The sequence below is a fragment of the Auxenochlorella protothecoides genome, assembly GCF_000733215.1.
Source record: "Auxenochlorella protothecoides strain 0710 unplaced genomic scaffold scaffold64, whole genome shotgun sequence".
Taxonomy (NCBI): Eukaryota; Viridiplantae; Chlorophyta; class Trebouxiophyceae; order Chlorellales; family Chlorellaceae; genus Auxenochlorella; species Auxenochlorella protothecoides.
The window spans coordinates 55,359-78,728 of NW_011934482.1; the positions used below are offsets into that span (position 1 = coordinate 55,359).

General features: G+C 63.8%; 10 protein-coding genes across 10 annotated transcripts in view; 4 read left to right on the forward strand and 6 right to left on the reverse strand.

Annotated features, from left to right (window-relative positions):
- F751_5477 (Phosphatase IMPL1, chloroplastic) overlaps positions 1-2,378 on the forward strand; it is a gene marked incomplete at both ends in the record, with an annotated part of 4,800 nt that extends 2,422 nt beyond the window's left edge. The window contains 4 exons of the mRNA XM_011403872.1: positions 933-1,034; positions 1,171-1,488; positions 1,737-1,986; positions 2,218-2,378. Coding sequence (XP_011402174.1) covers positions 933-1,034; positions 1,171-1,488; positions 1,737-1,986; positions 2,218-2,378 — 831 coding nt within the window. The remainder of the gene's footprint in view (positions 1-932; positions 1,035-1,170; positions 1,489-1,736; positions 1,987-2,217) is intronic.
- A 234-nt stretch (positions 2,379-2,612) lies between these two features.
- Positions 2,613-6,603, reverse strand: F751_5478 (hypothetical protein; the record flags this gene model as incomplete). The annotated part of the gene is made up of 11 exons (XM_011403873.1): positions 2,613-2,702; positions 2,883-3,068; positions 3,235-3,418; positions 3,597-3,922; positions 4,106-4,237; positions 4,513-4,677; positions 4,906-5,054; positions 5,195-5,296; positions 5,515-5,942; positions 6,168-6,504; positions 6,591-6,603. 11 exons carry the CDS (start codon positions 6,601-6,603, stop codon positions 2,613-2,615), a joined length of 2,112 nt encoding a protein of 703 aa, XP_011402175.1.
- Positions 6,604-7,122: 519 nt separating this feature from the next.
- F751_5479 (hypothetical protein) lies at positions 7,123-10,219 on the reverse strand (the record flags this gene model as incomplete). The annotated part of the gene is made up of 7 exons (XM_011403874.1): positions 7,123-7,391; positions 7,639-7,730; positions 7,919-8,101; positions 8,355-8,613; positions 8,843-8,954; positions 9,237-9,607; positions 9,901-10,219. The coding sequence occupies 7 exons, from the start codon at positions 10,217-10,219 to the stop codon at positions 7,123-7,125; spliced, it is 1,605 nt and encodes a 534-aa protein (XP_011402176.1).
- Positions 10,220-12,344: 2,125 nt separating this feature from the next.
- F751_5480 (hypothetical protein) lies at positions 12,345-13,569 on the forward strand (the record flags this gene model as incomplete). The annotated part of the gene is made up of 3 exons (XM_011403875.1): positions 12,345-12,437; positions 12,540-12,693; positions 12,827-13,569. 3 exons carry the CDS (start codon positions 12,345-12,347, stop codon positions 13,567-13,569), a joined length of 990 nt encoding a protein of 329 aa, XP_011402177.1.
- On the reverse strand, positions 12,802-13,530 carry F751_5481 (hypothetical protein; the record flags this gene model as incomplete). Its single annotated transcript, XM_011403876.1, has 1 exon — positions 12,802-13,530. The coding sequence occupies one exon, from the start codon at positions 13,528-13,530 to the stop codon at positions 12,802-12,804; it is 729 nt and encodes a 242-aa protein (XP_011402178.1).
- A 386-nt stretch (positions 13,570-13,955) lies between the features above and the next one.
- F751_5482 (60S acidic ribosomal protein P0-2) lies at positions 13,956-15,394 on the forward strand (the record flags this gene model as incomplete). The annotated part of the gene is made up of 4 exons (XM_011403877.1): positions 13,956-13,991; positions 14,130-14,228; positions 14,380-15,042; positions 15,371-15,394. The coding sequence occupies 4 exons, from the start codon at positions 13,956-13,958 to the stop codon at positions 15,392-15,394; spliced, it is 822 nt and encodes a 273-aa protein (XP_011402179.1).
- Positions 14,451-14,789, reverse strand: F751_5483 (hypothetical protein; the record flags this gene model as incomplete). Its single annotated transcript, XM_011403878.1, has 1 exon — positions 14,451-14,789. A coding segment is annotated over one exon (339 nt), but the record flags the coding sequence as incomplete, so codon positions are not given.
- A 241-nt stretch (positions 15,395-15,635) lies between the features above and the next one.
- On the reverse strand, positions 15,636-17,770 carry F751_5484 (T-complex protein 1 subunit theta; the record flags this gene model as incomplete). Its single annotated transcript, XM_011403879.1, has 4 exons — positions 15,636-15,977; positions 16,272-16,603; positions 16,797-17,507; positions 17,626-17,770. The coding sequence occupies 4 exons, from the start codon at positions 17,768-17,770 to the stop codon at positions 15,636-15,638; spliced, it is 1,530 nt and encodes a 509-aa protein (XP_011402181.1).
- Positions 17,771-18,516: 746 nt separating this feature from the next.
- Positions 18,517-19,363, forward strand: F751_5485 (Zinc finger protein CONSTANS-LIKE 5; the record flags this gene model as incomplete). The annotated part of the gene is made up of 2 exons (XM_011403880.1): positions 18,517-18,822; positions 19,016-19,363. The coding sequence occupies 2 exons, from the start codon at positions 18,517-18,519 to the stop codon at positions 19,361-19,363; spliced, it is 654 nt and encodes a 217-aa protein (XP_011402182.1).
- Positions 19,364-20,296: 933 nt separating this feature from the next.
- F751_5486 (Mannan endo-1,4-beta-mannosidase 1) lies at positions 20,297-23,301 on the reverse strand (the record flags this gene model as incomplete). Its single annotated transcript, XM_011403881.1, has 7 exons — positions 20,297-20,795; positions 21,179-21,422; positions 21,689-21,788; positions 21,961-22,062; positions 22,226-22,324; positions 22,603-22,818; positions 23,128-23,301. The coding sequence occupies 7 exons, from the start codon at positions 23,299-23,301 to the stop codon at positions 20,297-20,299; spliced, it is 1,434 nt and encodes a 477-aa protein (XP_011402183.1).
- Between the last annotated feature and the right edge of the window lie 69 nt (positions 23,302-23,370).

Consider the following 23,370-nt stretch of genomic DNA (forward strand, 5'->3'; position numbering starts at 1 on the left):
GCGACGGCGAGCGCCCGCGCGCCTCGGCGTGCTCGCCGCCGGCGCGGCGGCGCTGGCGGCCGCCGCGCTGGCCGCGCTGGCGCTGCCGGAGACGCTGGGCGCGGCGCAGGAGGTGCTGATCGCCGAGGCGGTGGCCGCGCCGCACATGAAGCGGGCGCGGTCCTGGAAGGTGGCGCTGCGCCGGGTCTGGAGGGGCGGGGCGCGCGGGCGGGACGGGGAAGGCCAGCGCGGGCGGGAAGGGGAAGGCCAGCGCGGGCGGGAAGGGGATGGCCTGCCCCCCGGCGGCGAGTAGAGCAGGGGTGGGTGTGAGAGCCCTGGGGCTTTCAGACATCCACAGGGACCGAGGGCGAGGGTGCAAAGGCCGTGCCGCACGGTGCGCCCAGCGCTGCTCCAGCACGACGCCGAACCCCCATCACATGAGGCCTGCCCGTGTCAACATCACAACGCCACCCGTCAGCATTCCTTGTACCCCTACATGCCGCCTTCAGGGTGGCTGCTCTGTACCATGTCGTTGTCTCTTCCCCCACTCTCTTGTGATTCCGGCACATCAGCTACATCCGCGAGGTGAAGAACTTATCCTGTACCGGATCGCGCGGTGCCTCTCTGTGGACGACGAGGGCCGCATTGCAAACCCTTTGTTTCCCTTCACGAACCAACGACCGGGCAGGGATGGCGGCGAGTGCGGGACTCACCCCGGCCCTGACGGTGCCGGCGGCAGCACGGTTGCGCCTCGCCCTCCCACGCCGTGCGCGAGGCCGACGCACCATTTGCTGCGCCGCGCCGATACCTAGGGAAACCCTGCTCGAGGTCGCTCGGAATGCCGCCAAGGCAGGGGCCGCGGTGCGTGGGGAGGGGCCTCGGCGTGGTGGGGAGTGGCAAGATCACTTCGCCGGCACCCACACACACCCCCTGCACCCCACCCGCCCCCGCAGGTGGTCCTCGCCAATGCTGACAAGCCCCGCATCATCAAGCACAAGGGGACGACGGACCTGGTGACAGACACCGACAGCGCGAGTGAGGAGGCCGTGCTCCAGGTGCGCGGCTCCGGGGCCCCCTTGGGGACCAGGCCCTGGCCCCAAGCAGTGCGCCAGGGGCGGGCCGATGGATCGGTTACCCCCCGGCCAGACCGCCGTGCTGCATCTTGCACAGTCCCCACCCCCAACCCCGCAGGCCATCACCCGGGCCTACCCGGACCATGGCATCCTGGGGGAGGAGGGGGGTGTCATGGGGGATGTCACCTCCGACTACCTCTGGTGTGTGGACCCACTGGACGGCACCACCAACTTCGCGCACGGCTACCCCTCCTTCGCCGTGTCCGTAGGCGTGTTGCGCCACGCCGTGCCCGTAGCGGGTGTGGTGATCGAGTTCACCGGCGGCCCCGGCGGCTGGATCACGCGCACTTACGAGGCGGCGCGGGACATGGGGGCCACCTGCGACGGCCGCCCCATCTCCGTCAGCCGGGTGAAGGTCCTGGAGCAGAGCCTGCTGGTGAGCGTTTTGGTCTTTGGGGCAAAGAAAGGGGAGCGTCCGCAGCTTGGTGCTGCGCTGGCGGCAGGCTAGGGTTGCCAAGGCGCGGGGCCGCGTGAAGGGAGCGCAGGACTGAACAACAAACGCACCGGCAAGGGGCTCCGGACCCCTAGTACATCACTCCACTCCTCCCTTGCCGCTGACCCCCCTCCGTGCCTATTACTTCCATCCCACCCTTGAGTAACACCCCCCCCCCCGGGGCGCGCCAGGTGACGGGGTTTGGGTACGACCACGACGAGTGCTGGGCGGCCAACATGGACCTGTTCCGGGCGCTGACGGACGTGACCCAGGGCGTGCGGCGGGAGGGGGCGGCCGCCGTGGACTTGTGCCACCTGGCGGCGGGGCTGGTGGACGGGTACTGGGAGTTCCGCCTGAAGCCCTGGGATATGGCCGCCGGGCTGCTCATCGCCGAGGAGGCGGGCGCCACGGCCACCACCATGGGCAACGGCGCGCTGTCAGGTGGCTAGAGTGGGGAGTGTGAGGGGAGTTTGTGGGGGCTGGGTGGAGGATGGGTGACCATGGGAGACAGGGAAAGGGACAGGAGGAGGGGCTCCTGCGATTGATTACTCAAGGGTGAGGCGATTGTTCCCACAACTCAGAGTGTAGCAAGGCTGAGCACCCTCTCAGTCGGTATCAGCTCTCCCCTGCCCGCCATCACTGAGCCTGATCACTCCCACGACTTGCATGCAGTGTTCGACCGCAGCCTGTTGGTGACCAACGGCTTCGTGCACGAGCAGCTGCTGGCGCTCACGGATCCCAAGGTCAGCGCCCTGCTGGAGGCAGGGGTGGACCTGAGCCAGTGGTTTGTCCCGGAAGGCTTCAAGCTGCACACAGGGGCGCGGCTGGCATGAACACCCGCTAGCCAGCCTCCCGTGCAGAATCCCCTTGGCCTGCTTGCTTCCGCTCACGTTCAACAGATGTTAAACTTGAGTACAGGCGAGTGACAGAATGAAATGGCGGCTGCTGGGGCAGGCCTCCCGTGTGTCATAGGGTTGTGTTCGTGGTGGCAGGGTGGTGGGGACCAGAGATGGCTGCAGAACTGGCAGTATATGTAAGTGGTGAGGCAAATTTGTTGGAGGGGGTGGTCAGGGGCCAGTCTGCACGCCGACGAAGAAGACGATGCCGGCGGTCCCTGGGATGGTGGTGGCGCCGGCGTTGCGCAGCTGCACCGCCACCTGCAAGGAGTGAGGGCGTGGCATTTGTGAGGCAGGAGGTGCTGGGGACGATGCGGAGGCCTGTGGTGAGACCCCGCAGCTAGTCGCTGGTGAAGGAGATCGACACCGCAGGCTGGCACTGGCCAGTCCCAGCGCGCAAACCAAAGTCCCCTCGCCGGCCCCCCTGGCCTGGCCACGCACCATCATCTTGGGGTTGCTCTTGACGGAGAAGCCGACGCAGACGATGCCCGGGTTGTACCAGCGGCCGTACTCGCAGGACAGCTTGGCACCGGTGATCCCCGTCCCCGCAAACTCGGAGTAGTAGTATACCGTCCTGATGGCGCCGGGCGCCCAGGATGACGTGATGGGGAAACGGAGCCAGTCTAGCTGCAAGAAATTTTTGGTGGGAGCATTGTTGATTGTCAATGGGGAGAGGCCAGGGAGGGATGGAGGGCACTGGCTATGTTCATGCAGGGACGTGTCCCAAGGATGCAGCCTGCAGCACGCCGCACGCATGCTCCTGCGCTGGACCCGCCGTCCTCCCACTCCTCACGTTCTGGATGAGGGCCTCCCCGTTGTTGAAGGTGGAAAGGCTGGTGGGGGAGGTCAGAAAGTTGCTCACGACCCCGGCGGAGCCTACCGTGCCGATGGAGATGGACGTGGCTGCGTCGCCCGTCATGCTGAAGAACACCTCGGGCGCCATCCCGCCCGCCACGTTCAGCATGGCGTTCAGGCCCCTGGAGGGTTGAAAGGTGGTGGTGGTGGGCGAGGGGGTCGTATTTGGGAGATGCAGACTCAGGAACGGTGCATCCGCCTTGTGTCTGCCGATCGTCACGGCTTCCCAGACGCCCTGCCCCTCAGCAAAGCATTTCCCATCCCTTCCTCCACTCTATCAATCCTTTGAAGACCACTCACTTGTAGGCGCCGGTAATCATGTTCCCCGGCGTGACCAGCCCGCCCAGCCATGTGTCCACGGAGAAGCGGACACCCTGGACCGCAGCGCTGGCGTAGTTGTTCACGGTGGAGGCCTGGGTGACAGTCAGGAACTGGGCAGGGTCGTAGGCCTGGAAGGTGACGGTGGTGCTGGACAGCGTGCCGGGAACCCCAAAGAAACCGAGGCCGGAGGCGGTGAGCGAGGGGTAGGTCAGGCCGCTGGTCAGCACAAAGTTGATGTTGACATTGACATTGGAAAAGGTGTCGCTGGAGCTGGCGGCGCGGAAGGTCACCGAATGCTGGTTGGACTGCGCTTGTTGATGAACAAGGGGGGAGGGGGCAGGAGGAGGGTGTGATGCTGCGGCTGTTTCTAGAGGGGATATTTCAGCATGGGCGGGGGGGTCCAGCACCTGCAGGCGCAGGTTGAGCGACCTCATACCTCCATGCCCTGGGGCCCTCCGCTGCCCCTGTGAACAGTCATCCAGCCTCACCTGCGCCGCGGCGACGTGGCCGACCACCACGTTGCTGATCGTCTTCGGGGTGGTGGTGGTGGTGTCAAAGGAGATGCCCTCCTGGCAGTAGGACACCGTCGAGATCTGCAGGTTCAGGCCTCTCACGCCTCCCTGCGAGCAGAATGAGGAGGGGGGCACGGAGCCTGAGGCTGCGAGGCGGCTGCCAGTGATGCCCAGGCCCACCACATCTGGAGAGCATCTCCATCAAGGCAATCCAATGATGGTGCCACCATTGGGACCAGAGTTGCCCTTCTGGATCGAGTTGCCAACCCGCACCGGCAACGCCGAGCGGCAGAAGAGGTACGCCCTTCTCCCGCCTGGCCTCTACATCCCATGTACGACTCCCCCTGCCCAATCCCTTCACATCGACACAGCCGCCCACCCACCTGGACCTTCACGCAGAAGCCGGTGAAGTGGCGGACGGAGGGCACCACAAAGGGCCTGGTGTACTCGCCCGGTCTGAACATGACGCCCCTGCCATAGTTGTTCAGGGCGATGATCATGCTCAGCCGGGTGCCAAACACCTCATTCTGGTAGTTGACATACCATTGCTGCGTGGTGAGGAGGCGGGGGTTGGGGGTTGGCCGAGGATTGAGGCGAAGCGTTTCATGCTGGTCTGAGCAAGGGGTCCTCGTGGCACCCCAGCCACCCAGTCTGGGCGCAGGCCAGGGTCGGGTGGGATCGCCCCAGGCCATGGTCAGCCTGACGTTTTGCCCGCACCCTGGCGATCAGTGCACCCCATCCCAGCCGGGGCCCCGTGCGGCCGCGACCCCGCCCACCCGAGAGAGGTAGAAGATCCTGTGCAGGAGGAGGGTGCAGGTGGTGGTGCAGGAGTCGCCGGCACGCTGCAGGCCCACCCAGTCGGACTCTCCGCCCTGGATGAACCAGTCGGGGTAGATCTGCCGCTTTGCTGCAAACTTCACGGCGCCTGTGTGTGTGGGAAGGGTGGTGGAAAGCGAGAGACTTGGTGCCAGTGCCCTGTCAACGTGACTCCCATGCTAGGCCAACCAAAGGCTGCGCACACGGCGCCTTCGCCAGAGTCCCCCTGCCCCTCCTCTCCAGACACACCTGCGCCTGTGAAGAAAGGATCACCCACGATTGGGGCCCGGTAGACTTGTGCGGTCAGGGTCAGCGTGACGCCCGGTCCCACTTTGATGGAAGTCCCAGAGCCTGATGGGGGTTTTAAATGAGCAGGTGTGAGTGTGAGGGAGCTATGGAGGAGGATGAGAATGGATACATCTGCGCTTGTGCGTGTTTATTTCCTCTGCCCAGGGCCATCAGGCAGCTCCTCCCTTCCCCCGTTCACCGCGAACGGTTCTGCTTACACCGTCGGGATCTGGCCTTTTCAGTTCCCCTATTCCCCCACAAAAATTAAGAATCACATGCACCTGCTAGGATGGGCTTGGTGAGGGTGATGCTCTTGGCGACGAGGTAGGTGCCCACGGGGAGGTAGACGTAGGACTGGGCAGCGGCGGTGGCGAGCAGGGCGGCCGAGTCGTCGGTCGTGCCGTCCCCCCTGGCGCCGTAGATGCGCGCGCTGCGCGTGCCGGGGCAGCCCTTGCCCACCCCGGCCAGGGTCTTCACACGTGGCACCAGGCCAGCGGGCAGCTGACTCAGCGTGGCCCGGCCCAGGGGCGTATAGGTGGTGGGTGGGGGCGGCGGGGAGGCCGCCACATACTCGGGCGGGGGCGGGGATCGGGGCTGGGGAGGGGAGGCCGCAGCGCTGCTGGGGGCCAGTGTCTCGTCTGGCATGCTGAGACCCTCGCCCGAGATGGACTGGCTGGGAGCGGCGTCCTCCATGGATGCAGCGGTCACCCTGAGTTGGCGGCCAGGTGGAGAGGGTGGCACTCTGCGGACAGCCGCTTTGACATGGTCCACATCGTCTGACGGCGAGCTGCGCCGGCGCCCACATCCAACAGCCTCGCTGCCCTGCGTCAACCCTGCCCTGCAACACTGGTCTGCCGCGGCACTCAGCAGCATGCACAGGTCCCCCCCCCCGCCTCCTCTTCCCAACCAAACAGAAAGCGTGGTGTAGACGCACCCTGCGGTGGCCTTGGGCATGCTTTCCAGGGCTCGCAGCGTGTCGCTCATGGTGGCCTGCAGGATGTCCACCGCCACGATGCGCGAGATCTGGTTCATAGTGTAACTCAGCACTGGCCCCGTGTCGGTGTCGTTGATGGAAGAGGAAGGGGCACGGGGTGGGGAGGGGGGGCTCGTGGAGGCGCGGATGGCCGCCAGGTCGGCGAGGTAGGCCTCCCGGGTGGGGTTGGCGGACGCTATGCCGTCCTGCTGGAGTGGGATGTAGCCCGCGACCAGCCCCGCGGTGGCCAGCAGGTACAGGCTGAGGGCTCGAAGACCCATGCTTGAGTTCAGGTGTCCTGGGAAGGGGAAAGGGGGGGCCCCGTAGGGCAGATGGGTCGTGGTCAAGCTGGAGGGGTGGGCGCCCGTGCCGGAACTGGCAAACCGGGGGTCGACATCGGGCCCCGACCCATCATCCAGATCTTGGGGTTCGGCCACTCTTATGCATGGTTTTACCTTGATGGGTGACGCTGGGGGTCAGCCGGACATGCGGGCGGGGCAGGGAGGTGCCAGTCGGGAGATGGCCCGTGGTTCTACCTACTCCTCGAGTCCACAGACGTCCTTACTCGGGAGCAAACACCGAGAAGATCCAGATTCGACGCCACTCTCTGCTCCAACCAGTGGAATCCGACCACTCTCCCTGGTAAGTCTGTCGGCCGGTGTTCGTAACGGCTTCCGGGGCTCCGGACGCAACCCCTTCCCACCCCCCTTTCTTCCTGGGCAGCTTCCCGGGTTGTTGGACCGCACCGCCTTGCCAATGGCATCTGGTCCCCCTCATACCGCACCCGGTCCCCTTTTCAACCACACCATCATGTACAATGGGTTACATGGGTTCTGTCCAGCCTGTGCGTGGGTTTCAATATTCAGAAGATGGAGGGCACGGCCCCATGGCACGGCCTGGGGGCCGTTGCCTGGCCTCAGGCGCCTCCCAGAGTGGCAACAGAGATGGTGAAGGGGATACCGGGTCCGGAGGCCTTCACCGTGGCCCCACTCATGTTGATGAGGGTCAGTGCTACCTCGTACTTGACGTTGGTGCCGGTGGCCGAGTTGTCCTGCACCTGGGTGCAGGACAGCGCTGGAAGGCCGGTGGCCTTGAGCACGGGCGCGCTGCACTTGACCTGGTACAGATACTTGGTGGCCAACTGGTGGTAGATGTAGAAAGTCTGAGTGGTGCCGGTGGCCCAGTCTGTGGCGGCACAGAGTGAGAGGGTGGGTGGCGTGAGGGGGGGCCTGGGGGGTCTCATGCAGCGGAGGTCGCCTTCAGGATGGCGGCCTTGCCAGGGACACGGGCGGCAAACCCGGCAACGATCAAGGCACTTCTGGATACAAGTGCCCAATTTTAGAACACCACCAGCTGCAGTGTCCAGCAGGCATCGCATGCCACACTTGCACAATTCCAGAGGCAGCTTGCCCCATCAGAGTCTCTCCCATACCTGTGGCGGGGATGGCCTTGAGGGAGAAGAAGTTGCCCACCAGCGCCTTACCACCGTTGAACTTTGCCTTGGTGTTGCTGGATGTCATTGCCCTGAAAATGTGCACGGGATGGGGTGCGGGATGAGAGTGGTGACCATGCCCGCTGCAGGCTGAGCCTGAGCGACCTCGTGAACCAATCACAAAGTGCACGCTGCAACCGGGGCGGCCGTCCAAGACCCTACCACCTCACACCGCTTGCACTGCCGAGGCTGTTCTCCCAACCCCCACCCCCTCCCTCACGTGATGACGGTGGAGGTGCTGGCAGGCGTCAGCTGTCCGCTGAGCTCCAGCAGGTTGAGCTGCCCCACCAGGCCCAGGCCCCCCTCCTTCAGCGCGGAAGCCAGGCCCAGGGTGTACTGCCCGATGTTGTGCTCGCCGGCAAAGATCGAGGCGCCGTTGGCCAGCGCGCCGATGGACCCGATCCTGACAGGGAGGAGGGTTTTGAGAGGGTTGTTTGGAGGGAGAGGACGATCGCCATGGGGATACAGTGAGTACATACATGGTGGACGGATGGCTTGGGATGGCAGGGGGTGGACAGTGGTGAGGAACAGTATTTCCTCATGCAGCGGTTTACAGCCTGCGCCCACAGGACAGTCTGGTCGCTGGTTGGACAGGTCGTGCAGACGCTGGTGTGGCCACCATACCCCCTACCCCTCTCAGGCACACCGCCACGCACTTGACCACGGCGCGATTGGACAGGGGTTCCGCCCGAACCACCGCGTAGCGGGTGTTGCTGGCTTGGGGGGAGATGGTGCCAATGTTCCACTGGTTGCTGTCCCAGGCGGGCGTGCTGGAGGAGGATCCTCCGTAAAACATGCCGATGGCGGAGACGGGGATAGAGGCGGGTCCCCCCGAGATGGTGTTCCCGATGAACTGGTTGCCCTGGATCACGCAGGAGGGGCCGGCGCAGGAGGATGCCGCACGGAAGGCAATGCCTGCCGAAACGGTGAGAGGGGAGGTTGAGAAGGAGCGGGAAGAGGACCTGGCATGAAAGGCCAAGTGCCTGGAGTATAGGTGTAGTTACTATGCAGCGTCATCTGAAGACCCCCTGCGTAAGTCGAGCCTTCCCTACAAGGGATTTGCTGTGCCACCGGCCATATCCCTCCCGGTCCTTATTCCCATGCCGGCCATGCCAGGGGAGCCTGCCTCCGACTAATCACCCACCGACAAGACTGTTGGTGATGGAGGTGAACCAGATGGTGTTGTCCAGGCAGTTGTTGATGTCGGACCCGGGGGTGACTGTGAGGCGAATGGCATCCCCGCAGTTGCTCAGTGTCTGAGTTTGGGAGGAGGAGGGTGAGGGAGGAGGATTAGGCGGTGCCCAGAGAGATGTCATGCAGGTCCCTCAATCAACACCCAAGCGTTTGGTTCTTGATCCTGTATCGTGATCAGTCACCGTCGCAATGGCTAGCAATATAGAAAAGGGAGATTCTTGATCTTGAGAGGGGGCCCGCAACTTTCCCGGCCCCCACCGATGGGTCCTCTCTCCAGGTCATGTTCCCCATCCGATCTCCTCCGCAGCCAGTTCTCCTCCCTTCCCAACCCACAGAAAACGCACCTGCAGCTGGAGGGCGGCCAGGTCCGTGCCTGCCAGGTTGAGGCAGTAGGAGGAGAAGCCGGTGAGGTGGGGCAGGACCATCTTGAAAGTGGCCCCACCCTCCGTGAAGCGCACGCCGCGCGTGGCGGCGCCAACGGCCTTCAGCCGCGCCCCTGTCTCGGACATGATGGTGGCCGTGATGCCGAACACGAGCTCGCTGCCGATGGCGTAGGTCTTGGAGGAGAAGTAGAGCATGGCGGACTGGCCCACCGAGACGGCACGGTACGCCGCCTGGATGGCGGCCGCGTCATCGGTGGTGCCGTCGCCCACGGCGCCCCACCACTCCGGGAAAGCGCGCACCGTGCCCGCCAGGAAGTCCACCCTGCCGCTCCCTGTTTGTGGGTGGATGAGGGGTTGGGGATGCAGGTCGTGCAGGGCTTTAGGGGCCAGGCTTTTTGATCTCAGGGACACCCCTGTGCCTGGGCTGCGGTGCGCAGCAGGCACTCATCTCCCTTGCAACACGGACAACTCAAGGCGGCGCTTGAAACCAGTGATCGAGCTGGCTGCTCCCCAAGGACCCTTGATCAGCCACAGGGAGTGTCGCCCCTGTGTCCCGGAGATGAGCGAAGGCAAGCATGCAGTTTGAGACGCCTCGAACGCAACCCCAAACCTCCTGATCCTGCACCTGAGAAGAAGGTGTCGATGGAGTGCTCTGGCTGGTTGGAGATGCTCAGGGTGACGCCGGAGGACAGCTTGAAGATCGCGCCATAGTCGGCCAGGATGGGCTTGCTGATCGTGATGCTGGTGCCGATGAGGTACGTCCCCTTGGGCATGTAGATGAGCCCGATGCTGGACTTGGAGTTCATGGCGGCAAACACTGCGGCATCGTTGGTCTTGCCGTCGGCCTTGGCGCCGTTGGAGATGGCGCTGATGTCGGAGCAGGACTGGGCGGCCACACAGGCGCTCAGCGCCAGGAGGAGCAGCACTCCCCTCTGGAGCGACATGGAGTTGGACCCCCGGGAACTCCTCAGAAGCGGACCTGGATGAGTTAAGTTCGCAAAGATGAGTGCCGGAGGGTGTCCAGTGGCCGTCAATCCAGCGATTCCGTGGTGGGCTGCGGTCTCTCACTCCCCAGACAACGACCGCCCAACTGCGCGGCAACCGCGACACCCATCGAGCCGAGTGCCGACCTGTGAGATTCACTCAGAGGTGTCAACCAGTATACTATACCTCCTGCACATATATTCAGGCGCTCTGGGCCTTGATGCGGTCAGTCGCGGCCAGGGGGCCTCAAGGGCTGACCGCACTCGTGGGTGGTGAGGACCGGCAGGAGTAGATCCAAAGGAGGTCTCGTTCTTCTAGGTTCAGATTTTGCAGCCGCACAAGAGTTTGGCCCACCCTCCTGTTAAAGGGGTGTCGTGCCGGAGGTATGCGGAAGGTGGGACCCAAAAGTTCATGCGAAAGTGCCGCCGTACCCCCCTGCGGGGTACCTTTGTAACCGACAGTCCGGGTCTTTGAGGGGGACGTGGGCAGACCCACCTTCCGACTTCGACGAATCCATATCTTGGAGGGGCCTGAATGAATCTAATAGGTGCAGTGAGGGTGGAAGACACTCAGGTTATGACTGACAGAAGCCTCATCCCCTGCAAAGTGGCTCTCCTCATTGCGTGAGGAATATCCGCGAGCGTCGGACAACAGGATTCCTCACCTCGGCATGCACAGTCCACATTCTTGGGATGGGTTTTATAGGACGGCGGTGGTTCGATAGGCACGCAAAGTCGTGGCCTGTTTTATGTTTAGAGGTTTTTATTGATGCACGATTTTATTGTGAGCCTGGCATCCTATTCGAGCAGCTGGCAGCTAGCCTGGTTCTGTTCAGCTTCTCTGATGGGAGTACCTCTATCAGCGAGATATTCTCGATGGGAGGTGGACGAAGCGAGTCAGTACCATATGGGACTGGGCAAAACCGTATGGGTACGGCGCTGGCTGCACACATAGTACTCTTCGCATGTGCCTGTGGGGACCAGTACGGCCCGCCAGGCGACTACACCTGATGCAGAAATTTTGTCTCCCATTCGCCTCCCGATTATGGAGTCATCAGAAAGCATTGTTTGGGTCGAGAGAAGATAGATCTATCGTTGAGTGGGACAGACACCTCAAGCTGGAATGCAGTGCGGCAAGGAAAACGCTTACCTTAACACTTCCCCAAATGGGTGGTTTCGAAGGCATCTGTAGCAGGACCAAATCGGTCTTTGATGTGTGGTCCTTGAAGGATACGCTCAAAGGAATGGGTACGCATTCTTGGGGGGGGGGGGGGGGCTAATGTGCACTTTGTCATTGGTCTCTGTGCTGTGCCGAGTCTGACCTGCAAGGGATGACCTTGTATTACACTGAACAATTGAAGCTAGCCTGACGCACCAATTTAAACAATGAGTAGTGCCGAGCTGTGTTGTCTCGGATACAAAATGCTGCTCCTCCCGCACCCTGGAGAGCAAGGATGAGAAGCCCCTCTCATCTACCGGTGCATTACCATGCGTCAGTGTCCACATGCTGAGCCCGATCTCCGTAAGTTCGGATGGATGGACGTAATGTTCAAGTCTTTGGGAATTCAGGTAGCAAGTTTGTGGAGCCGCTCTAGCTAATCTGAGGGGACGGCAGTGAGCTGTCATTGACGTTGCGGCCTGTAAACACTCGTCATCTCACGCACTGCGAGAATTGCTCCCAAGGCTCAAATAACTTTTGAATCAATCAGCAAGGCAGCGCTTTTGCATTAGCATGTAAAAGGGGGGTGAAAGGGCAGGAGGTTGCGAAGGTGAGCACCCTGACATATCTCGCGGGCGCCAATCAGATTTTCCTCAGATGAACCAGTGGATGGGGGGCACGGAACGTACAGGTTGGTGAAACTGCCTCACATTCCAGCTTGCACAGACGACTCGATGGCCTCATACCCTACTCTATAATCAGACGAGCAAACTCTCTACACAGGCATCTAAACCCAGGGGAAAGAGCGCATGACGCGTGCGGTGTCTACTCCTGTCGGTGTGTTGCTCAGCTGCAGAATTTAGACCATGCCGAGATTCGTGGCACAGTTTGCCTTCGGAATGGAGTAGGAGACAAACATCTGAATCCATGCTGGGAGTGTGCGAGGGACTAGGCGGGCTGTGCGCTGTTGGCCTGCGGTCCACACGCTCCCCCCGGCCTGCCCTCGCCATGAGGCCCCAGGTGCGTCGTAGAGGATCGCTGGCACCCTCCATGTTGCGCCATTACACCCTACGCCGCTCATGATATTCACACATTGCCCATGTCCCCCTTTGCGCCGGACAGGCTGCCCTGTTCTCCACCGTCCTGTTCTCCCCCTCCAAGCTCCGCGTGGCCCTGGCGCCCGACATGAGAGCGTCCAGGCCTCATCCCGACTTTCCCTCTCGGAAGTACACGCTCACGCACAACGACATCACTGGCAACCTCTTCCTCTCCATAGGTAGGCGGGCCCTGACGGGAAAGTTTCAACACTGCATGAGTTTGAGCGCATACTTGCATGACCCCCAGGACTGGCTTTGTGGTGTCCTGCACCGCTCCTCCGATATCATCAGCCCTCCCACACCCTGGGACAGGTCCCTGTTACAACCAGAGGCAACTCTCCAGGCTTTACACCCGGCTCCTGCGTGACGAGGTGCTGGCAGAGTGGCTGCCGCACGGCGGGGACCTGCATGCGGTGGCGGGCCCAGGCACCGCCCAACCCCGCCAGGCCATGAGCCTGCACGTCCACTGCCATGTCAGCGGGGGCACAGCCTGGACCTGGGCCCCCCCGGGCCTGCGGTCGGCCATCTTCCGCCGCGAGATGGGCGTGGTACTGGCGGCCCTGGCCTGGGCGGAGCGTGACCTGCTCTCCACCTGCCCCGCCGCGGCCCAGGCGCACGTGGTGGTGCACCTGCACAGCCACCAGCAGGCCCACGACCGCACGCTGGCCTGGGGCAGGCTGGGGGACCCCTCCAGCTGGCCCACCATGGAGGGAAAGGGGCTGACCGCGCTGCTGCGAGTGCTCCTGCCTGCGATGCAGGACCGTGCGCGTGAGGAGTCTGAGCGGGCGGGGGGCCAGGGGTCGTTCCCTTCCTCTCCACACACGCCTGGTGAGCCTGCTGGGCAGGGGCCTGCGGACGCAGCACAGCCCGGCAGCGCAGAGCCGGCTGCAAGAACTCAGCAGGCAGAGGACCTGGTGGTGGTGGAGAGCGCCACCCTGGAGCTGAGGCGGCCGCCCCCGGATCGAGACCCGGATGACTGCGTGGAGGAGCTGTGCATCGTGCCTTTGCCTGCCCATGAGCTGAAGCGTAGTGCATCAGAGGTGGTGGCGAGGTGACTGCCATTCTCCTCTTCCAGGCGTGGCACGCCCTCATCCAGTCAAACGACTGTCGTGAATGACGGGTGCACCCCTCATGCTGCAATCAAATTCGCTCCCAATGCGATGCAATCTCCCTGAGTCTGTGTCGCAGTGGGAAGGAGGTTGGGTGTGCGGTGCTCCATGTCCTCACCCGCTCGCAACCAGCTCCAGACCCACCCAGACCAAAATTGTGGATTTTGGCGGGAACGTCGCACAGCCGCCCGCCCGTGCCTGTTACCATCGGCGTCGCCCTGCCATTAAAGCCCGCTCGCGGGTCGCAAACTCCCTCTCCACAGCAAACACCTAGCAGGTTAAATTTACCTGCCGGTAACGAACCGGTTTGGTCCTGCTAGACCCCCGTCACCATGCCTTCCGCCAAGCAGCTTGTGAAGAAGGAGGCGGTGAGCTGGGCTGCCAGGGATGGGGCTTCGGACCCTGGAGTCTGATCTTTCGGAAGGCTAACTGTCTGAAGCAGTGGTGGCCTGTCCATCAACGCGCACATGACGCCCCCTGCTTGCCCCTCGCCCCCCCCCCGGCAGTATGACGCCAAGCTGTGCGAGCTGCTGGACACGCACACCAAGGCCTTCCTGGTGCACGCCGACAATGTCGGGTCCATGCAGATGATGAACATCCGCGCGGTGAGTTGGAAGACGTTGGCTGGACTCGCCCGGGCTCCTGCGAGTCGCGGTCTCCTCCGCTCGCCATGCCCTCCTCCTGCCCCCCCACCCCTTCCTCCTCCTCTCGCCCCACTGATTCCCCCTCCCCTCCCCTCCACTCACGAACTCCCAGGGTCTGCGCGAGAACTCCACGGTGCTGATGGGGAAGAACACCCTGATCCGGCGCTGCCTGCGCCTGTACGTGGAGCGCACGGGCAACGAGCAGTGGCTGGTGCTGCTGGACCACCTGGTGGGCAACGTGGGCCTGATCTTCACCCAGGGCGACCTGAACGAGGTCCGCGACAAGATCCAGGAGTTCAAGGTTGGCGCCCCGGCACGCGTGGGCCTGGTGGCCCCTAACGATGTGACGGTGTACGCTGGGAACACGGGCATGGACCCGTCCCAGACCTCCTTCTTCCAGGCCCTGAACATCTCCACCAAGATCAACAAGGGCACCGTGGAGATCGTGTCGGACGTGCACCTGATCAAGCCGGGCGAGAAGGTGGGCGCCTCCCAGGCCACCCTCCTGGCCAAGCTGGGCATCAAGCCCTTCACTTACGGCCTGGTGGTCAAGCAGGTGTACGACAACGGCTCGCTCTACGACCCCAAGGTCCTGGACATCACCGACGAGACCCTGGGCGACCTGCTCACCGCCGGCATCCGCAACGTGGCCGCCGCCTCCCTGGCCCTCGACTTCCCCACCATGGCCTCCGCGCCCCACTCCCTCATCAACGGCTACAAGAACGCGCTGGCCATCGCGGTGGAGACCGACTACACCTTTCCCCTGGCCGAGAAGGTCAAGGCCTACCTGGCCGACCCCACCGCTTTCGCCTCCGCCGCCGCGCCCGCCGGCGGCGGCGACGCGCCCGCCGCCGCCGCCGCCGCCGCCGCCCCCGGCGAGGAGGAGGAGGAGGAGGAGGAGGACATGGGCTTCTCCCTGTTCGACTGATCGCCTGGATGGCGTGTGCATGCGTCGGAGGGGGTCTTCCTGGGCCTCGCTCCGGGGAAAGGCTCCATCCCGGCACCGTGCGTGCCTGTCTGCCTGCCCTGCGTGTTGACACACAGAGCACAGCTGCAGGGGGAGAAGCATGCAAGAGCCAGGCGAGCAGGGGGTGGGATTGCAGGGCGCAAGGGGAAGGCTTGGGTGACCAGAGCGTTCTCAGCCATCCCGAGCTCCGCACCGGTGGGAGGCGAGAGGATCGACGAAGAGGGATGCGGAGCGGAGGCCCCGAACATCAGACCGTGCTGGGAGTGGCACGCTGGCCGGTCCCCGGCGCCCGGGGCGTCCCAGGCTCCGCCCGCCCCAGGCTCCGCCCGCCCCAGTCTGCGCTGGCGCGGGCGGGTGCCCGTCCCCCCCCCCCCCCACTTCCCCCCCCACGCCACTCCGGCTCAGTCGTCGTCGTCGCCGGCGCCCTGGCGCGGCTTGGGCCCACCCGCCGTCTTGGCCATGATGATCTGATCCACGCGCAGGACGGTGGTGGCGGCCTCCACGGCCAGGCGCAGGCCCCACCACCGCGCGGCAAAGAGGTCCAGGTGCCCGTCCTCGCCCAGGTCGCGCGGCGCGCCCGTCTCCACGTCCAGCCCCGCGCGGGCCTGCCCCGCGGCGTGCGCCGCGTGCAGCGCGGCCAGGCTCTCCTCGGCGGGCAGCCCGCTGGACTCGGCCAGCGTGCGCGGGACTACCTCCAGCGCGTCCGCAAAGCGCGCGATGGCGTACTGGTCCAGCCCCGTCTCCTGTGTTGGTGTGCATGGTGTATTCAGGGTTGGGGGGGGTGAGGGTGGCGGGCAATGCCAAGATGGAGGGAGGGCATCGTGTGGCATGGGAAGCAAAGGACTCCGGCAACCACGCAGGGGATGTGGAGCACGCCCCGGAGCCCCTCACACCGCGCCAGACCGCGACCCGCCTCCCCCCCCTGCGCCAGCCACCTTGCGCGCCATGTCGGCGAGGCGGCGCGCCAGCTCGATCTCCACCGCGCCGCCGGCCGGCAGCGCGCGCGCGTCTTTCGTCAACGCACGGAAGGCGTTGACGCCGCCGTCCACCGCGCGCTCCACGTCGTCCAACAACTGGTCCGTGGCGCCGCGCAGGACGATGGTGGCAATGCCGGCGCGGGAGGCCTGGCCGCCAAACAGGACGGCGGGGGTGGAGCCCACCTCGCGCAGCTCCACACAGCCCGCGTGGCCCAGCTCGGCGGCCGTGGGCGCGGCGGTGCCCATCAGCGCCACTGCGCCTGTGGCACGGCACACGCGGCGCAGATCGAACTTGGACGGCACCTTGACCGCCATCAGGCCGTACTTGTCCAGGAAGTGCAGCGCCATCTCGCCAAAGTTGCCGCCGGAGACCACCACGGTGGCGCCGGAGTCTGTTTTGGTATGGTTTACCGTGTGGTGGGGGGGGGGTGATGTGAGGGTGGGTGGTTTGCGTCGCGTCCGGTATGGATCATGGGTGGGCCGGTGCATTGGGGCGGACGTGTAAAGGGGTGGGGAGCACGGCGTCCGGATCACTTGGAGACACCCAATCTCCCCTCCACCCCCACAAAACCACACAGCACCCACCTGCCACAGCCTTGACGACCTGCTCGAGCTTGGCCTCCTCGCCCTTGGCGTAGCCCTCCAGCTCCCCCGCCGACCGGATGAGCACCGTGCCCTTGGTCTCGGTGGACGAGGTGTCGAAGCCCTGCGCGTACACCGCGACGCGCGCGTTGGCGGCGGAGGCGACGCGGCCCTCCACGCCGCGACGCAGCACCAGGCCCCGCTCCACGTAGGAGTCGGAGAGGGTGCCGCCCCGGATCTTGACCACGCGCACGTTGTCCACGGCGAAGTTGGCAGGGTTGGGGGGCAGCACCGCGACGCAGGCGCGCGCCACCAGCGCGGCCAGCGTGGCCTCCACGCCGTACTGCTTGGAGGACAGCGGGCCCAGCAGGCGCCGAGCCACGGCGTCGGCGCTGGTCAGGTCCAGGTCGACGGAGCCGGGGACGACGAGGGACTCCAGGGCCGCCAGGGCAGCCTTGCCGGCCTTGGCGTAGCCGTCCGCGATCTCCACTGGGTGCAGGCCGTCCCGGAGCAGGGCCTCGGCGTGGCCCAGCAGCTCCCCGGCAAAGGTGAGCACGAAGTTGCACCCGTCCCCGACCTCCGCGTGCTGGGCCTGGGCGGCCAGGACGATGAGGCGGGCGGCGGGGTGCTGAATCTCCAGCTCGCCGGCGATGGTGGAGGCGTCGCTGGTCACGAACAGCTTGTCGAGGTGGTTGATCACCACCTTGTTCATGCCTGGAGGGGGGGTTCATGGGGAGGGACATCGGGTCGGCAGCCGGAGTATTCATGCACCTTTAAATATATGTCTTGGAACATTGCATGCGCCGGGATAGAGCCCCCCGCGGGTACGCACCGTTGGGGCCCAGGCTGGTCCGAGTGATCTGTGTCAGGCCCTTGCACGCCTCGATGTTTCTGAGCACCGCCTCCTCCAGCCCAGACATAATTTTATGCCCGTCCTTCAGCATAGACTGCATGCCATACGGCATCCCCATCGCCATGGTGGGTGCCGGGGCTGGGCCAGGGACCGATGGTGCGCAGCCAGCAGTGGGCTTGGGCTGGCAGGGATCCCGATGCTCTACTTCTTGTTGAAATGTATCGTTATCGCCGATGTGGGAATGATCGCTGGGCTTTCTTGTGGGCCTCTCGCCACCCCTTCCAGGTCAGGCCGTCGTGTCACTCCAGAGGGGGGCCTCCGGCACCGCTTCGTTCAATTTTCCCGCGAGAATCGCAATTGATCCCCCGTGGGGTTTGATGGATGGAGCTATGCAGAAGGTTCCCCACTATCTTCCGGGCATACCGTGGAGCTGGTTGCCAGACCTCCGCAGTTGATTCCCCGTTGCACTACATCACTCATACAACACTTTTCTACCAAGGAAGGTACTAAAGCGGCGGTCTTCGACAACCCTCGCGGAGCGCAACCCATTATCAATTCGACGCCTATATCCGAGATTAGGTGAGCCCACGGCAGAACCGCATGCGAAGGGGCAACTGCGACCAGGACGCCTCCCAGCACCTTGGAACAGCTAAACCAGACCCGGCATGGCGGAGACTGAGCCCGGGGGGGTTCTCGGCCGCATGCCCGCTCCCGCGACGCTCATGAGTACGAGTGCCCGGCCCCCCCACCCCATTCCCTGCAGACATGACGTCCTGCGCGATCTGTCCTCGTCCGGCCGTATTGTACTGCCATAATGATGGCGTGCACCTGTGCCAGGCGTGCGATACTTCGGAGCACAACACCCTGCTGATGGCGAGCCACCACCGCACCGCCCTCGAGTCCAGCCCCGGCTCGCCCACCTTTTCCGGGAGCGAGAGCTGGGACAACGGGAGCCTGGCGGTCGTTCCCCAGTTCGACGCCTCTTTCCCCCGCGAGGACAGCATGTTCCCGGGGGCCGCGGATGCGCTGTTCGATGGCTTCGGGATCCCGGAGTCCCAGGATGACTTCAACTGCCTCATGGGCGACCTCGAGCCCCTGAAGAGCGACTGGGACTGGGAGACCGACACCAAGAAGGACCTGCTGGGAGCTAAGGTCAAGTCTGAGGTCCAGCTTGTGGTGAGCTGAGGGCTTGGAGGTGATGGTGTTGGAGTGTCTTGAGGCACACGACCACTGCATGAAGCAAGCACCAGCCTTTGGCGTAAACTGTCAAGAAGGCCTTGAGTAGCGCATGCACCTCAAACAAGAGCTTGTAGAGAATGATCTGATGACTGATGTTCTCCCCCCCCCCACCCACCACCACCACCACCAGGATCGCGTGCAGGCGTACCAGTTCTCTGCCGCCTATGCGGACGACATGCAGATGGTTCCCCAGGCGCCTCCTGCCCCCATCCACACGCCCACTTCCAATGAGTCGTTGTCCCTGGAAGTCCCCCTCACCCGCCGCGATCGCGTAGAGCGCTACCTCTCCAAGCGCCGCCGCCGCAACTTCAACAAGGTGGTCCGCTACCAGTGCCGCAAGGTATATGCGGACGCCCGCCCTCGCATCAAGGGGCGTTTCGTCAAGCCCGCCGAGCTGGAGGCGTACAGGCGCGACGCGGCCGCCGCCAAGGGCAGCCCCCCCGCCGAAGCGATCAGTGCGCCCCTGGTGGGGGCCTAGGCTTGGACGCACGGGGGGGGGGGCTGCCCGCTGCCGGCCTTCGCCAGGTGATGCTGAGGCCGGCCTGCAAGAAGCAATAATGCCACCCCAACCCTCTTCTCCCCGCCCTTTGGGGACAAAGCAGAATTCATTCTGTTCCTGATATGGTGGCTGCCCCCTTGCGGCTTCTTTCAGGCAGTTTTTCATCGCCGCTACCCCTGCTCACAAATTCTTTGGGTCACGACCCGCTCAACCAGCCACTGGTCTGCATCCAGCCCAAGAAACCTTCTCACACTGCAATTATTTTGGGGCGGGGTGCACACCCCTCCCCCCCGCCTCAGCCCGATCCATTCTTTTCTATTAGGCTGGTGAAGGGGTAGGCCTCAGATGTCCCCCTCCACCTGCCACCACACGTCGTCTACCTTGCTTGATGAGAAATGATAGATCTGTCGACAGATCTCTTGCTTGAGCCCTGGCCCATCATGGGTGGCACACCATGCCAACGATCCCGTTGCTCCCCATGTCATCATTCCTTGGGCGCTGCTCCCATGCATCATGCGTGCGATTTTGAGTGGAGCCTGCCCATTATTTTCCCTACAGGGGAGCCTGGTCCACACCAGCTCCCCTCCCCCGAATTCTTTAGGCATGGCATGCATGTAACAGCGAAGGTGGATGATGAGGAAGGGAATGTTTTGGTTGGTTGCAGGCTGAGTGGGTAGGTGTCGAGAAGGAGATGCTGGGGGATCAATCTCCTCCTGAGGAGGGAGAGGGAATCCCCCAGGTACTGCCTGCACCTGTTTCAGCACGCTCCATCCCCTGGCCTGCGCCACTCTTTGAGCTTGCATTGCCAGCCCCTGCCGTGATTCGAGCTATTGTTATTACACACAGTGTGGGGCCTGCAGCGCTCGCTTCAAGAGGACCCCATCATTCATTGCTCCCGCCACCCTCGGGTCCTCAGACCACAGTGGTGGCGCAGCCCTCGGCAAACGCACCCAGCCCTGGCAGGCAGCACTCGGCGTGGCTGCCAAACGCCTCCACGCCTGCGGACTGCAGCCTGCCGGCCTGGGCGTCACGGCGCACGGCCAGGCTGGCAGCGGAGGCGTGCTCCAGGCACACCCCCGGCTGCTGCTCGCAGCGGTTGATGCCCAGCGCGCTGGTCCCCACCCAGCACTCGGCCGTGCAGGTGGCCAGCGCGGGGGCCGTGTTGCGGAAGGCCTTGAGCCGCTGGGCGTGTCCGCGCACCACGCGGAAGGTGGAGGCCTCCGGGGTCACGCCGTACTCGCCCACGTTGGTCACATCCCAGGCGTTGAAGCCCCAGCGCCAGAACAGCGTGCCCGCCAGCGCCGAGCCGGAGGCGGTGGACATCTCGCTCTCCTCGTACACCGTGCGGAAGCCGGGGTCGCGCTCCGAGGCCACTGCCTGGCTGGTGGCGGCCGACAGCTTCTTGCCAAACCTGAAAAGGGGGGGGGGGGGCGCGGCGAGGAGGTGCGAGGGGCTGCTGGTCGAAGAGGAGGTTGGGAACTGAAGGTATCGATGTGGCAATGGTTGAAGTTAGTTGATGGACAATGCTGATTGCGGAATGGGTGGCTGTTCAGTGTTGATTGAGCCATGCCAGCAACACACCCAGCATCACAAGCCGCCAAGCAGGGACGACGCTTGCAGGGGCACTCGTTCAAAGGAACACGGGATTCTAGCCCGGCATCGTTGCCGGAGTTGGGAATACCACTCACATGCCGCCATGCATCACATCCATGGCCCCGCGCCACTGTTCAAACCTACCACCTCCACCGACTGCTGCCCCCTACCGCCATTGCACCACCCCCGCCGACCACTCACTCCTCGAGCAGGACGGGCTTCTTGAGCACCTTGGTGCTGTCCTCGATGTGCTTGTGGATCCACTCGGCCACAAAGCTGGTGTTCTTGGTCAGCCAGTTGTCCGGCCAGAGGTGCATGGTGGCAAAGTCCACCACGGGCATGTTGTGGTGATGCACAAAGTCTTGCCCCGCCTTGGCGGCCCAGTCCGAGCCCTCCGCCGCGCCGGGGTTGGCGATCTGCATCTTGTCGTGCACCCCCCAGAACCCTGCTCTCAGCGAGGGGCGATGTGGTTGGGAAATGGCTGGTGGGCGATGGGAGGGAGGTCGACACGACAGAGCGGGGGGGATTGCGCCTTCCGTGCACCGACAAGAAGGGCACGGCACCCGTGACACAATCACATGCGCCAAATGAAGCCCAATTTTGGTCCCCTGTATGCCATCCATGGCAGCCTCCATCCTGCCACAGGACCATCAACACCGGCCTTCCCTGAAAGGACCCCCGCACATTCGTCAATGCGCGTCCCACACGCACCTTCCGCCCCGATGGTGACAAGGTGGTTTTGATCCAGGGACTTGAGGTGGGTCGCCATCTCGTACACCCACTGCTCCACCAGCTTGGTGCAATCCGGGGTCTGCACCAGGGTAGGTGGAAGGGGCGGCAAGGGGGCTGAGCCTGTGAACAGACGCATCGCTTGCGAGGCACTGAGTAGCCGACGGATGCGTGCGAGTCGCTGACATCCACTGCACCGAGGCTTCCGCCCCCTCCTGTACATGCAGACACCCTTCCCTCTCCCTGCCGCTCACATAGGAGACGGAGCAGCGGGGCTCGTTCAGCAGGTCAAAGGCCATGATGGTGGGGTCCTCGCGGTACACCTTGCCGCTCACAGTGTTCACGCGCTCCAGGATCTGGGCAGGATGAAAGAGCGGCGGGGGTGATGGTACGTGCGGCATGGGGGAGGGGGCGGTGCCACACAGGATCTGAGATGGCAGGGCCCATACGGCAGTCCATCGCGCCCGGTGCAAGCTCCATTCCTGCCACATCGCCATCCCAGACTGCAGGGGCACTCACCGCACGGATGTGGTTGCGGTACAGCGTCTTGACCCCGGCGTCGGTGAAGAAGAGCACCTTGCGCAAGGCCTCGTACTGCTTGCGGTCCTCGCTCCACTCCTGACGATGTGAATTTGGAGTGGCGGATGCTGGAATGAGTGTGATGAGATGATGTTCCTGGGGATTTATGCATCACAAAAGCAAGCCGGGTTTTGAGCTGAATGCCGACATAGCGCAGGAACCGAGGACAGTGGAGCCACACAACCCTACCACTTGCATCCCAGGGCCGTACAACGTAGTTTACCACCATCAAGACATTGGGAGTCCACCCAATACCTGGACAAAAGCCCCACAGTGCAGCCCCACCCATCAACACAGCTCTGCCTTGACCACCCTACCATATCGTTCACGTCGCCGTCGCCGCCCGTCGCCACTGGGTACTTCTTGTCGCGGGCCGGGACCGTCTTGGCCCAGTCCACAAACTCATCAACGCCGCCCTCATACTTCCAGTTGTCCACCAGGCTCAGAATGACACGCAGCCCCTTCTTCTCCGCCTCGGCAATCACCAGGTCTAGAGCCTGGAAGGCGTTCTCGTCGTACGCGCCAGGGCTCACCTGCATGAGACAGGGCAGGGGGGGAGGGATGGAGAATGGAGAGCAAGCTTCCTTGCCATTTCCAAGACTCGAACATGGAGCAGGGGTAACTGACAGAGGAACTCAAGCGAGATCATGTATTCTGAAAACTCGAAAAGAATGCAGCGTTAAGGCTGCTCACAGGCCACAGGCAACGGCGCCCACATCTGCACAGCCCTCCATGCTCATTGTCCAGGCACACAAACGCTGAGACTGACAATCTGCGGCACCACCGCTCCAACTCGCCTGGAAAGGTTGTTTGGGATTTGTGGTGTGGGCCCAGGTGCGGACGGTGTTGAGGCCCGCTGCTGCGGCCTGGTTGAGCACGTTGACAATGGCAGCAGCCCCCACGGCCGTGCCAGCGGCCCCGGCACGGGACGGCGACCACGCCAGCATGGCCTCCGCCAGGTTGTCGACATTGAAGCCGGCAATGTAAAAGGGGCGGCACTTGTGCAGGAACTGCATGGTGGGTGGTCCGGAAGGATGTGGGTTGGAGTGGGGATTGAAGGGGAGTTCCACCGGAGGCCAGCATGG